The following is a 12,449-nucleotide window of genomic DNA, read 5'->3' on the forward strand; positions in this document are numbered from 1 at the left end:
CGGGTCGTCACGCCGTACTACGCTGCACTATTGGACACCTCTCGATTCGCATTCCCATTGGTTGCCGGTACAACGCCTCCCTCCCAGCCTATCAGCGACGGCGCCGCCGCTCCGCCCAGGTCGTATATAAGCGGGCGGGCGGGCGCGACGGGGAGCAGGTCTCTGTTCGTGCGAAGTGCTGCGGTCTTCGGTTGCCTGAGTCGCTGCGATGTCCGGCCGCGGGAAGCAGGGCGGGAAGGCGCGGGCCAAGGCCAAGTCGCGCTCGTCGCGGGCCGGGCTGCAGTTCCCCGTGGGCCGCGTGCACCGGCTGCTGCGCAAGGGCAACTACGCGGAGCGGGTGGGCGCCGGCGCGCCGGTGTACCTGGCGGCCGTGCTGGAGTACCTGACGGCCGAGATCCTGGAGCTGGCGGGCAACGCGGCCCGCGACAACAAGAAGACGCGCATCATCCCCCGGCACCTGCAGCTGGCCATCCGCAACGACGAGGAGCTCAACAAGCTGCTGGGCAAGGTGACCATCGCGCAGGGCGGGGTGCTGCCCAACATCCAGGCCGTGCTGCTGCCCAAGAAGACCGACAGCCACAAGGCTAAAACCAAGTAAACGCATCTAAGACTAATCAGGAAACAAAATGGACAAAAAAAGGCTCTTTTCAGAGCCACCCACAGTGGTCATAAGGGACTGAGTCACTCTTTGGTTTCGGTTCTTCTAGGGAATGCAGGCGCAAACATGTAAGCTGTTTTTCCTTAAAGTGTTTACCTTAACTATGCTGTTTTCTCTGCCTGCTGAAGTTTTTTTTTTAGGGAGGTTGTTTTATTAACACTAAATGTTACTTTTAAAAAATTTTGGGCTGATCAACTGAGGGATTCAATGTACTTGTTTGTTTCTTTTTTAGAATTACTTCCTATTTTTTTTTTAATATAACATTTTTATGCTTTAAGAAAATCTGGACATTCTTAACACGTCAGTAGTGGCACCTATGTTTTTATACAATACTGGAGTAAACATTGCACTGCCTAGTAAAATAATTCTGGCTTTGTTGTAGGTGTTCTTGCAGTATTTATTGGAGGATGATATAAACCAAAGTATTCATATCAGTCTAGATTACTTCTGTTCTGTTGGAGAGTATTAAAGAGTTGCCGATCGCTGTCACAACTCTAGGCAATGCAATTTTCAAATTTAGAGAGAAGGGGAGGGTGGGGAAGCAAAGAACACACAAAAAAATAAAACCCTGAAGAAATGATGCAGTCCCGGCAGTGACCCTGAACCAATTATTTCACAACAGGAGGGATGTTCCCTCCCTCGGGCTGCTTGTTGATTTTTATTTTTTGCTGCATTTTAATGCTGTTGTGAGAGAGTCCTGCTGGCTTTCCTTGGCAGAATTAATTCTGCAGAACACTAGGGAAGGATTTCAGGCAGGGCAGGGTTACCGGTGTTCTCAGTTCGCTGCCTGATGTGATGTGCCACCATGCTGATGGCCGCTGCAGTGTGCCTGGAAGAGCACTATCACTTTTAACTTGGTTTTTCTGGCACTACTGACTCGATCCATCCCCTCTTCCGTATGAGGTATGGGGAGTTTTGAGCTCCCACCTCATTTTGGGAGCAGGCAAGTGGCTCTTAGAAGAGCTGCTGCTGTTCTAGCAGGGCATAGTGTTGACTTAAAGTTGTTTCTCTGCTTTGATGTTGCCCTGCTTGCTACCGTTTTCCTTCTGGCTTTAGTGGGGCTCCTTGCTGCTTTTTTAGCCTCACAGTCTTGTGCAGGCTCTTGGCCGCAGAGGCCACCAGCTGCTTGACTTTCCTGGGGCTCTCTTTTGCGCTCTGTGGAGGCAGGCACGGCCTCGGTGGTCAGCTCGGTGGCACTGGAGCAACAGGAGGGGTTTTCAGTATGACCAGTTTTCCCCATCCCTGTCCTCCAGTATAGGGAAGAGAGAGATGTGGACTAATGTATCTGTGGACCTGGTGTTCACTGAGTTTAGCTTTCCTAAAATTGAGTGGGTAAGAAGTTGACTTCCCCCTTCTACAGGGGAGGGAAGTTTCCACTCCCCTCTGGGTCTGTCTTTGTTCCACATGATGAAACTGTCATCTGCATATCAGAAGCACTGAGAATTGTAGCAAAAATGGGGAAGAGTCCTGTGAGCCCCCCTGGGTATGTGCGCATCACCTCAATGTTGTGTGAGAGGATTTAAATTCTAGTCTCTAGACTGTAGAAACTTTCAAGAGGACAATCTTTTGGATTTCTTTCCCTTATAAATTGGTGCTCTGGTATCAGCAGTACAAATGCAATAGTACAGAAAATAGAGTCTTCATTATCATTCTTGTAGCTGTGTGTCTCATTTCCCTGTTGCAGAATGCGTTTAGGCAATATGTGGCTCTAGTTTCAAGTAGTCCATCTGGGTAACAAAGCCTTAAAAACCCGATAGGACTACGTGAGGTCTAAACCGTGAAGGGCCAAAAGGCCTCAAATGTATATTGTACAGCCAGACACGTTCGTGAAGTGTGGTTTACCACAACTGGGCTAAGTGGGCAGGCTGGTTTTGAAAATAGATGTATGTATTAACAAGGCGAGCGTGAACACCCGCAGTCTCCTAAGCGGCACAGGCGGATTTCCCGGTTCGTTCTTTAACAACAACTCGGGTTTCCAACAGCTGAGTGGGAGAGGAAGGTGCAAACGCCTGTGATCGAGAGACAAAGAGCGATCCGCCTCCCGGGGCCCGTGTGACTGGGATCACTTTGCAACTCCGAGGAGCCGGCGCTGCGGGCGGCCGGGCAAAACAAAAGGCAGCGCATCCTCCGCACCCCCCCACTCCCCCCCGCGGCGGGTCGGCCGCTGATGGACAGCTGCCAGCACCCATCCCTCTGCTCCCACCGCGCCTGAGGAAAGGCGGACGTGGGCTCTTTCGGACGGCGGACCGCCCAGTGGCACCCGGATTGAAGGGCTGGCTGCACGTTGAAACGACTTAATTATGTATGAATTTGTTTGTTTCTTCGTTGGGCGTTTTATTCCTTGAGTGGGGGAAGCAGAAGAAGAACCGAAACACTCAAAGGGCTTTTAATGTCTACGAAGCAGTATTGGTTTTACTGCGTGATTTAATCCCACGAGTTTAATTTGGGTACGTTAACGGGGGAGAGTTTAGGCTGAAGCCGAATTATCTCGTCGCTGCGTAAACGCAGCGGGTGGCGGAAAACGGAGCGGACAGGCCCCACCGGGACCCCTCGCTTCTCCAGCGACGGCGAAACCCTCCGGCTTTGTCGGTCCGGCCGTGGCAAACGGAGATTTTCCTGCTCCCCGCGCCGGTGCCAGAGACGGGGACTCAAGGACCGATCCTCCCCCGGGGGAGGAGGGAGCCGGGCTCCATTGCGGCCAGGTCGAAGGGGGGAGTGCGGTGTCCCACGGCAGATTCCGAGGGGAGAAGCGGGGAGGGAGGCCGGGCTGGGCCGAGGAGGATGCCGCAGAGGGGATGGGGCCTTGCGGGGGTCGGAGGCTGAGGGGGCTGCGCTGCTCTGCGGCACCCGGCACCCCCCGCCCCGCAACGGGCTCCGGGGAACTGCGGGGAGAAGGGAAAGGAAAGGGTCGGCTGTCTCCGGGGAGGCCAGAGCAGGGCCCCGGATTTCTAAATCCAGAAACAAGCTATTTCCTTTTCACTTTTTCGCCAACTGAGGTATTTTTAACTCTGTCATTGTCAAGAAATAAACCTGTAGGGTAAGGGGAAAAGCCCGCAGTATTCAGTTCAGGCAAATGCTGTAAATAAATCCCAGTTCTTCTGAAGCTTCTTGATGTCCCCTGTTGTTTATACCCTGTGCCATTTCCTGCTGAGAAATACCGTCTTTCATGCAAATGTTCTCAGGTGGAAAGTACCGTAAAAATGAAAAAAAGTGAGAAAGACTTAACTGCCTTCATGGTGTTATGAAAAGGGTTAATCGCTCTGATTGTCTTTATCAACGTTTCAGAAACACTCATTGTTTGATTTTTGTCCCGTCAATAAATGCAGAATTAGAGGCTGCTTCTGTAAGTCTGAAGTACAACAGATACACATCCCATGAGGTTTTGTGTGACATTTAAGTATCGATTAACGTTAAAACTCCAGGAGCTAAATGGGCCTTACACCCACGTGGCCATTTCCCTTCTTCCATAGGATTTGTACCAGCGATTTCAAAAGGCAGAGTTTAAAAGCTCCTGCATGTAGGGAGTGGAACCAATCTAGAGAAATTGTCTGGGCTTCCTGAGCCAGCTCAGTTGAGCCCAGGCACCCGGGTTTGCCTGTGATCCGGTCAGTCCGGTCTGCTGGTACTTGGAGCACAGGAGGAGGCAGCCCTATTTAAAGATGATTTCAACGTGTAGAAAGATTGGGGCTATGATATTGCTATGGCAATTCTTCTCCTCTTTTCTAAGCGGGATGATGAAACATGCTAACCTTGCTGTGTTCCAAGCGCACAAGGCAAAAAAACCTTTATCACGTGCAGTGTTTGGATTGTTTCGCATTGCAGTGGCTGCTACTTGCTGCAAAAGGAAAAGGGGATGCACACAAGAGATGCATGCATTTCTTCATAGCTCTGATGCTGCATAAAGGTAGTACAAGATCCCTATACTCTGTCTGAAGTCCAAATTTCAGCGGTAATTCTCCATGTGTGCCATCTTCCTATTTTGGGAATTATTTCTTCCATTTTCCTATGACCCTTCCAAGCACAAAATCTACATGCAATGCAAGCAGGAATACAAGTACAAAAAAGGTTGTGGATTTTACTGGTGATGAAAATTCCAAGCTGTCCTGATACTCCTTTCATATGCAAACTACTTATTTTCTATTTTTAAAATGCACGTATGTCCAGAATTGCTTCCTGTGCTTTTCTGTGTTAAAAAATGAATATAAGAACATTTGTGATTAATACTTAGTATCATTTTTGACAATGAATGCTTTTGGAACCACCTCTCCATCAGGACAGGCCATCAAATAATTTAGTTCTTTGCAGCCACCAAAGAAATGCAAACCAAAACCTAAAACACCCTTTCCACCTACACAGGCCTCTGGCTCTGACCCCAGTCCCCGAGGAAAGAGCTGCCCCTGCTCACTGTAATGCTTCTTCCTTCCTTGTAGGTAAGTGAGCTGGGAAGGCAGAAGGGGTGTTCACAGCTCCCTCCCCCTCTACTTCCAGCCCTCTTCTCCAGGGAGATTTGTGCCACGTCTTGAGCTGCGCTGTGCTCTGATACAGCACAACCCCAAGACCAGGTTTTTGGAGCCCAAGGACTCAAGTTTTTCCTTTACAATGTGAACCAGGAACATTTTCATTACTGGCCAAAAGCGTTACATCAAGGTGTATGTAAGACCGAATCTTTTTCCCTAGCTGCGGTTGATACTTTCTCCCTCAAGGCTAATTATTTTGAAATATATTCTTTTCTATTAAAACTGGAAAAAAAAGTCTCTGGGAAAATGACATAGCAATAATTTGCCCCATGTGTTGAGTAATTATAATCTCTGGCCATTAGGAAAAACAATTTCATAAGTAGGGGAGCGGATATTGATTTACTCCATTAAAAGAAAGAGCAGGAAATAGTATAAAATTGCTATAGCCAGTGTGTGATTTGTTCAGGTTTTGGATCAGGTGTATGGCATTTATTTCTTGTTTCTGATTCACTGTCTGGTCAGTTAACTAGAGAATACTGTTATTTGTTTACCCAGTTGGTGTATTTCGTTTTTGCAGAAGTAAAAGCACTTTTTTTTTTTTTAAACATGATGATTTATAAATATAAATTTTCCTGTAGGTATGCCGATCTAGCGAAGATATAAGTCTTTCCAAGAATGCTGCTAACTTTATTATTCCATTAAAAATAAGATAGGGGAATTTTTTTGTAACTGTTCAGACTGTTCTTCAGTGTTCTTTAAGCTGGTTATCCACTACAGGACTAAACTGTAATGTAACTGTTAATTTAATATACAAAAGGTTGCTGATATTAAAAAAAAGAATTTTGACAAAAATGTTTGTATAACCAAAAATAAATATACCCTATATCCTATATTTCAGTTGCTGTGAATAAAGAGGTATTTTGAAGATAGACATGGAGGGTAGATAAAAATACAGCACAAAGGTCCTGTTTAAAGATTATGTATTCTAGCACTTCCCAGTGTTGAGAATTGTTAGGACTAATAGCCTGGTTTAGCACTAGAAGATAAAGTAGTCGAAGCCTTAGGCCACAAGAGGTGGCTGAGAGTAAACATTTTGTTCAAACTAATGCTGCAAACACAGAACTAGCTGAAACCGGCAAATGCAAGCAGAATGAAGATAAGGACCAAGGAAACAATTCCAAGAGAATGAAGTAACTTCAGAAGGTGGCAAGCCCAGGAACAACAAAACCAGTAAGTCAAGAGACCACAGACCAGAATTGATTAGACCTGGGGATCGGGTGATGGGTGGTACAGGTACAACTCGGGGGAACGATCTGGGGTAGGGGGTCCCTCTTTGGAGGCACCCGGCTTGAACTACTCTGCATGTGGGGTAAATAAACCACTTATTTACTCAGCGGATTGGAGATTTGTCTTCTTGGAGCAGGAGTGTAGGGCCGAGCCCCGTTGAGGTGCCATGCACATAATTCCGACCATGGTGTGGGTGGCAGCAGCATAATTCCTGCTACAGCAGGATGATGTATTTGAACGCTGTGCCATCTTACTGTTGTTGGGTGATGTCATCTGGGTAGAGTGGATTTAAGAATACAAAGAACACTGCTTTCGACTGAATAGGAAAGAACATTAAAGAGCATGAATGATGGAAGAATGTGCTGTCATATGATTTTATATGCACATTATTTGCTTTATTAATTTTGCATGTTCATCCTCCCATGGGATGAAATTGTTATGTTTGCTATATTTACTAAGCCTAACTCCTCCTACTTTTACCTTTGGTTAAAAGAACAAGCACACAAAATTTTCCGTGGTAGTTGTTTTTTGTCACGTCAGAAACTTTGGTCTCAGCACTAATAGAAAAATAATGGATGTGATAGAATCAGATCTGATGACATGCATGTGCAGGTAGAAATGCTATGTTCACATTATAGCCCCTAATATTGCTTTATCATTCATACTGAGATTGGAAGTAGCAATCATAAGCAACATTTTCTTTTCTGTTGCATGAAGAGTTCCATGAGCCTAGAAACAATTTCACATACTGAAACAGCCTTTAAAAAAAAAAAAGATCCCCTGAAATTTCTGTGAAAGCTATGTTAATGAAGCGTGCAGCACACAGCATACAAAGACAGGAAAGGCAAAAAGAATGCTTATGGATTCCTGAGCTGGGAGGCCAAAAGGCACCACTGGGCTCCTACTTCAACTCAGGCAACAGGGCTGCCCTGTGGTAGCTGTGGTTTGAACTAGGGTCTGGTTTTTTTAGGACAAGATAGTTAAATTTGACTTTTACGTGACTGATTATAGAGAATAATAGCCACTGACAAATTCTTCTGATGATCATCATCACTGTCAAAATATGAGCACTTTTAGTATATGATATTTTCTAAAGTCCCTTTCTAGTGACCCGCGTATCCCCTTACATGAAAACCTGAAGACTGAAATATGCCATGGTTTATTAATATTTTTAGGTATTAGACATATACAGAGGCCCAGAATGTGCAAACTATGTTTCAGTTTGCACTAAGGCACTTGGAAAGCAGATCTCTAATCTCCATTTGAAGCTGCTAAAAAACGGAGTATGGAGGATGCCTCTTCCCACTCGATACCTGAAATCCCATCCAAGAGGTACTTTCAGCTTGAAGGCTGATGGGCAACTACTAAATTGGTGACAGATTAAAGAGAGACCTCGTGCCTGTCTCTGTACCTGTGCTACCAAACATGCAGTCAGTTCTGGAAATGTTGACTTCTGTGATTCTGTAGTCCCTGTATGAAGTAAGTGTGTTCAGAAGTCCACAGAATATGCTTAGAATGCAGGATTATTCAGATCCCGTTTGAGATAAGGCAATACTGGCTTTGATCTGCATCTACAGCAGCATCTAATTACCCAAGAATGAGGTGGAATGATTTAGAAAGCCTGCGGATTGAGGCTGAAAGACTTTAGGGCTGATTAGTAGCTATATGATAAACTCTGATAGTTTACGAAGCCAGCCCATAGCGGCTAGTTTCTTAGATTTTAATAGTTTTAATACAATTAATGACATATAAATACAGGAAAGGTCAAATAGGTATGAAAAAATATTCATCTTCACTTTGTGTTTTTAGTTACAGAGGGAATATTCTCTACCTAAAGCAGTTGTAGGGAGAAGCTATACACACTATTATAAAAAAAAATCACATGCACAGTAGAATTAAGAAAATTACTGAAGATAAATAACTTTTAGAAAGGACTTCTGTGCTGTATTAATCACTGGGATATTGGTAAAAGCTTATTAAGATAAATGTCACTTGCTACTACAAATTCTTTCACTGTACCCTGTAGCCACCTGTCACTTCAGCTACAAAAGAAAGACTGAGCACCATCAAGTGGTAGACATTGTTATAGCAGTTACAACGAGGTACGTGGATCAGCTTCCATTAGTAATAATTTTGATACTTTCCCGACTAGAAAACTACAGCCTTTTTTTCCTTCACTTTGCAACGCATATAACATGAACATACTTAGAATTAATAGCGATGTATTGCACGAGAAAATATACATATCACAATCTTAGGAAGAACTGTAATAGAACTAAGGAAACTACCATCTAGAAAGAAAATACAATAATAAAAAGCTTTAGTTACAGAAATTTCAGTTATAACAGATCATTTCTTACCCAGATAAAGTCTATGTTCCCCAACACAATATTGGAGAACAATTAATTCATCAAAATTAATCTTAAGTGGGACTTAAAAAACAGACCGTAAATTAAGAACTCACACTGAAGAATTAGTGCAGCCCTTTTATTGAAAACTTGGTGGCTCTTAAAAGAGCCTTTGGGTTAGAACTGAGGATCCGGGAGACGCTCTACTTGGAGCTGGTGTACTTGGTGACGGCCTTGGTGCCCTCCGAGACGGCGTGCTTGGCCAGCTCGCCGGGCAGCAGGAGCCGCACGGCCGTCTGGATCTCCCGCGAGGTGATGGTGGAGCGCTTGTTGTAGTGCGCCAGGCGCGAGGCCTCGCCGGCGATGCGCTCGAAGATGTCGTTGACGAAGGAGTTCATGATGCCCATGGCCTTGGACGAGATGCCCGTGTCGGGGTGCACCTGCTTCAGCACCTTGTACACGTAGATCGAGTAGCTCTCCTTGCGGCTCTTCTTGCGCTTCTTGTCACCCTTCTTCTGCGTCTTGGTGACGGCTTTCTTGGAGCCCTTCTTGGGCGCGGGGGCGGACTTGGCCGGCTCGGGCATGGCAGCAAACGCGCGACTCCCGCAGACCCCGAACGCCGCAGAGACAAAAACAAAAAAGCGAAGTGAGAGGAAGCAGCCGAGTGCCACGTATTTATAGCTGCCTTATGCAAATGAGCAGCATTCCCTCTGCGTACTTTCATTGGCCAGAACACAAGCGCGCGTCATAGCTCCCCTATAGCCGTCTTTCATTGGTCGGAATTTGATTCACCGCCTCATTGGCTGCTCAGAGGAGACCTACTTCTCAGCCTATCAGCGAAGGGACGAGGTGGGAACAGCGAGGCTATAGCTGAGGGGCGCTGGCTGCTTTTCTCCGTTCTGTTGCTGGTTGCTCTTAGACGCGAGCGAGGAAGCAAGGAAGGATGTCCGGCCGCGGGAAGCAGGGCGGGAAGGCGCGGGCCAAGGCCAAGTCGCGCTCGTCGCGGGCCGGGCTGCAGTTCCCCGTGGGCCGCGTGCACCGGCTGCTGCGCAAGGGCAACTACGCGGAGCGGGTGGGCGCCGGCGCGCCGGTGTACCTGGCGGCCGTGCTGGAGTACCTGACGGCCGAGATCCTGGAGCTGGCGGGCAACGCGGCCCGCGACAACAAGAAGACGCGCATCATCCCCCGGCACCTGCAGCTGGCCATCCGCAACGACGAGGAGCTCAACAAGCTGCTGGGCAAGGTGACCATCGCGCAGGGCGGGGTGCTGCCCAACATCCAGGCCGTGCTGCTGCCCAAGAAGACCGACAGCCACAAGGCTAAAGCCAAGTGAACCCAAGGAGGCACGTTTTCTCTTCCTGAGAAAATAATCCAAAGGCTCTTTTCAGAGCCACCCACAGAATCATAAGAGAGCTCAGTTATCCGTACTATAGTTACGCCGGTTTATACGAATTACTCGACCCGTGTTTTTTCTTATTTTCTTCATATTTATTAACAGTATTTTTAGCTTGGTGATAGTAGCAACGCTTTCCATGTTTTTGTTACCGCAAAGTCGTGCCAAAATGTCCTCTCAAAGCAAGTTTTTTCCTGGGATGGGCTCTTTCCCGTTTAGTCCTAAAGCCAGGGAACACGGGAACGCTGTATTTCGGTGAGAGCTCCCGTCCCTCCCCCCTCTTCCGCCTTTTTCGTCTCCGAGAGTGGCTGAACCGGCACCAGAGATACGAGGCGTAATCGTCTTCGGGGAAGGGGGGGGAAGGGGCAGCGGGCCGGGCTCTCCCCGGCCAATCCTTGGTCAGGGCGGGCTTTTTCAATACTTAAAAGCTCGCTCTTTCTCCTCGGGAACAAAAGGAATGGGAGATCTCAGGGCTATTTTCGGGTCAGTAACGAAACCCTCCCCTCCTCCCCCAAATAGACACAACACCATTTAAGGAGACACCTTCAGAGAAATAATATAATAGATTAGACATGGCTCAGTAGTAGCGTGCCCGGCAATTGCATTATTTTTGTTACAAAATATATCCTTAAAAAAAACGTACATCCGATGTTTATCAAAACATTATAAAACATTGCTTCCTGGTAATCAAACCAATTACTCGGCAAAAAAAAAAAAAAAAAGATGTAAAAGTCTACACTTCCCTAAAGCCGCCGCGTTATACCGTGCTCGTTAGCGTTTCTTTCGGTAATTGTAGGGGAAAAGAAGACACAATTGATCTCTGACGACTTACGAATTACTGGATCCTTGCTGCAGGTTACTGACGACCTCGGTGCCTCAGCTCCTTTAGGGAAAGTGTGGGTGGCTCTTAAAAGAGCCGTTGGATAACAAAATACGGAGAGCAGGACTCTTCTAGTATAATTTACTTCTTTTTAGGCGCCGCCTTCTTCGCCTTGGCTGCTTTGGGCTTAGCCGCCTTGGGCTTGGCTGCTTTGGGCTTCACCGCCTTCGCCTTGGCCGGGCTCTTTGCTGCTTTCTTGGGGCGACCTGCCTTGGACGCTTTCTTGGGGCTCTTGGCCGTCTTCTTGGCCGCGGCGGCCGCCGGCTTCTTCGCTTTCTTGGGGCTCTTCTTCACCGCCGCCGCTTTCTTGGGCTTCTTGGCGGCGCCGGCGGGCTTCTTGGCTGCCGGCTTCTTGGGCTTGGCGGCGGCTGCCCGCTTCTTGGGGGCTTTTTCCTTCACCTCGCCGGGCTTCTTGTTGAGACGGAAGGAGCCGGAGGCGCCGGTGCCCTTGGTCTGCACCAGGGTGCCCTTGCTGACCAGGCTCTTGAGCCCCAGCTTGATGCGGCTGTTGTTCTTCTCCACGTCGTAGCCGCCGGCGGCCAGCGCCTTCTTGAGCGCGGCGAGCGAGAGCCCCTTGCGCTCCTTGGAGGCGGACACGGCCTTGGTGATCAGCTCGGTGACGCTGGGGCCCGCCGGCTTGCGGGCTCTGGAGCCGCCCGCCGCCTTCTTCGGCTTCTTGGCGGCGGCCTTGGCGCCGGGCGCGGGCGCATCGGGGGCGGCGGCGGGAGCGGTCTCGGACATCGCGGCGGCGGCGGCAGCGTCCTCTGCGGAGCAGGCGAACACAATTGGGCTGGCGCGGGTCAGATGCTCGCATTTTTAGAGAGGAGCCGCGCGGTGATTGGTGCGTTGCAGAGCCCGCCCCGCTGCACGGCCGGGGAGCCCTTCGGTGTGCTCGATTTGTGTTTCTTTGGACTCACAAAAGTGTATTTTCCTCGGAATTTCTGCCACCAAATCGCCCCGTTTCCCCGGTGAGGGAGGAGAAGAGCAGGTACTTGCGTTCGGGAGAGTTTCCAGCCGCAAACACGCGGGCTGAGTTAAAGGAGAGGCGATAAATCCCGTGTGCTGCTGCTGGAGAGACCTCTGAAGAGAGAAACTTTTGTTTTTCCTTGCAAATTAAAAATTTCCTTTTGACATAAATGTTGCAGCAACGGCTCAGTCTGGTTCTTTAGAGGGTTTTCTTGGGGTCGAAGTTGAAATCGGCCGATTTAAAGCTATTTTGACAGTTTAAATTGATTTTGCAGAGGAGGAAGTAACACAAACTCCTCTTTCAGCTCTGAATATGGATTAAGAACCGGTTCCTTTGACCATGTGTTTTACCTCCTAAAACGCTAAAGTCTAGTGAAATAGTGTCTCGTACAACCTCCTATTGCATTTTTTATACAGCCATAAGCAATTAGTTAAGATCTGGAGATTGATGAACACACAG

At 47.9% G+C, this 12,449-nt stretch overlaps 4 protein-coding genes across 4 annotated transcripts; 2 read left to right on the forward strand and 2 right to left on the reverse strand.

The window, feature by feature from the left end:
- The first annotated feature begins 145 nt into the window (after positions 1–145).
- LOC128135461 (histone H2A-like) lies at positions 146–916 on the forward strand. The gene has a single exon (XM_052774436.1). The coding sequence runs from the start codon at positions 209–211 to the stop codon at positions 596–598; it is 390 nt and encodes a 129-aa protein (XP_052630396.1). The 5' UTR covers positions 146–208; the 3' UTR covers positions 599–916.
- Positions 917–8,604: 7,688 nt separating this feature from the next.
- On the reverse strand, positions 8,605–9,675 carry LOC128135473 (histone H2B 1/2/3/4/6). Its single transcript, XM_052774449.1, has one exon. It carries the CDS (start codon positions 9,332–9,334, stop codon positions 8,954–8,956), a length of 381 nt encoding a protein of 126 aa, XP_052630409.1. The 5' UTR covers positions 9,335–9,675; the 3' UTR covers positions 8,605–8,953.
- LOC128135464 (histone H2A-IV) lies at positions 9,675–10,219 on the forward strand. The gene has a single exon (XM_052774439.1). The coding sequence runs from the start codon at positions 9,694–9,696 to the stop codon at positions 10,081–10,083; it is 390 nt and encodes a 129-aa protein (XP_052630399.1). The 5' UTR covers positions 9,675–9,693; the 3' UTR covers positions 10,084–10,219.
- A 468-nt stretch (positions 10,220–10,687) lies between these two features.
- LOC128135456 (histone H1.01) lies at positions 10,688–11,858 on the reverse strand. The gene has a single exon (XM_052774430.1). It carries the CDS (start codon positions 11,762–11,764, stop codon positions 11,105–11,107), a length of 660 nt encoding a protein of 219 aa, XP_052630390.1. The 5' UTR covers positions 11,765–11,858; the 3' UTR covers positions 10,688–11,104.
- Positions 11,859–12,449: the final 591 nt, after the last annotated feature.

Source organism: Harpia harpyja, chromosome 23, assembly GCF_026419915.1.
Source record: "Harpia harpyja isolate bHarHar1 chromosome 23, bHarHar1 primary haplotype, whole genome shotgun sequence".
NCBI lineage: Eukaryota > Metazoa > Chordata > Aves > Accipitriformes > Accipitridae > Harpia > Harpia harpyja.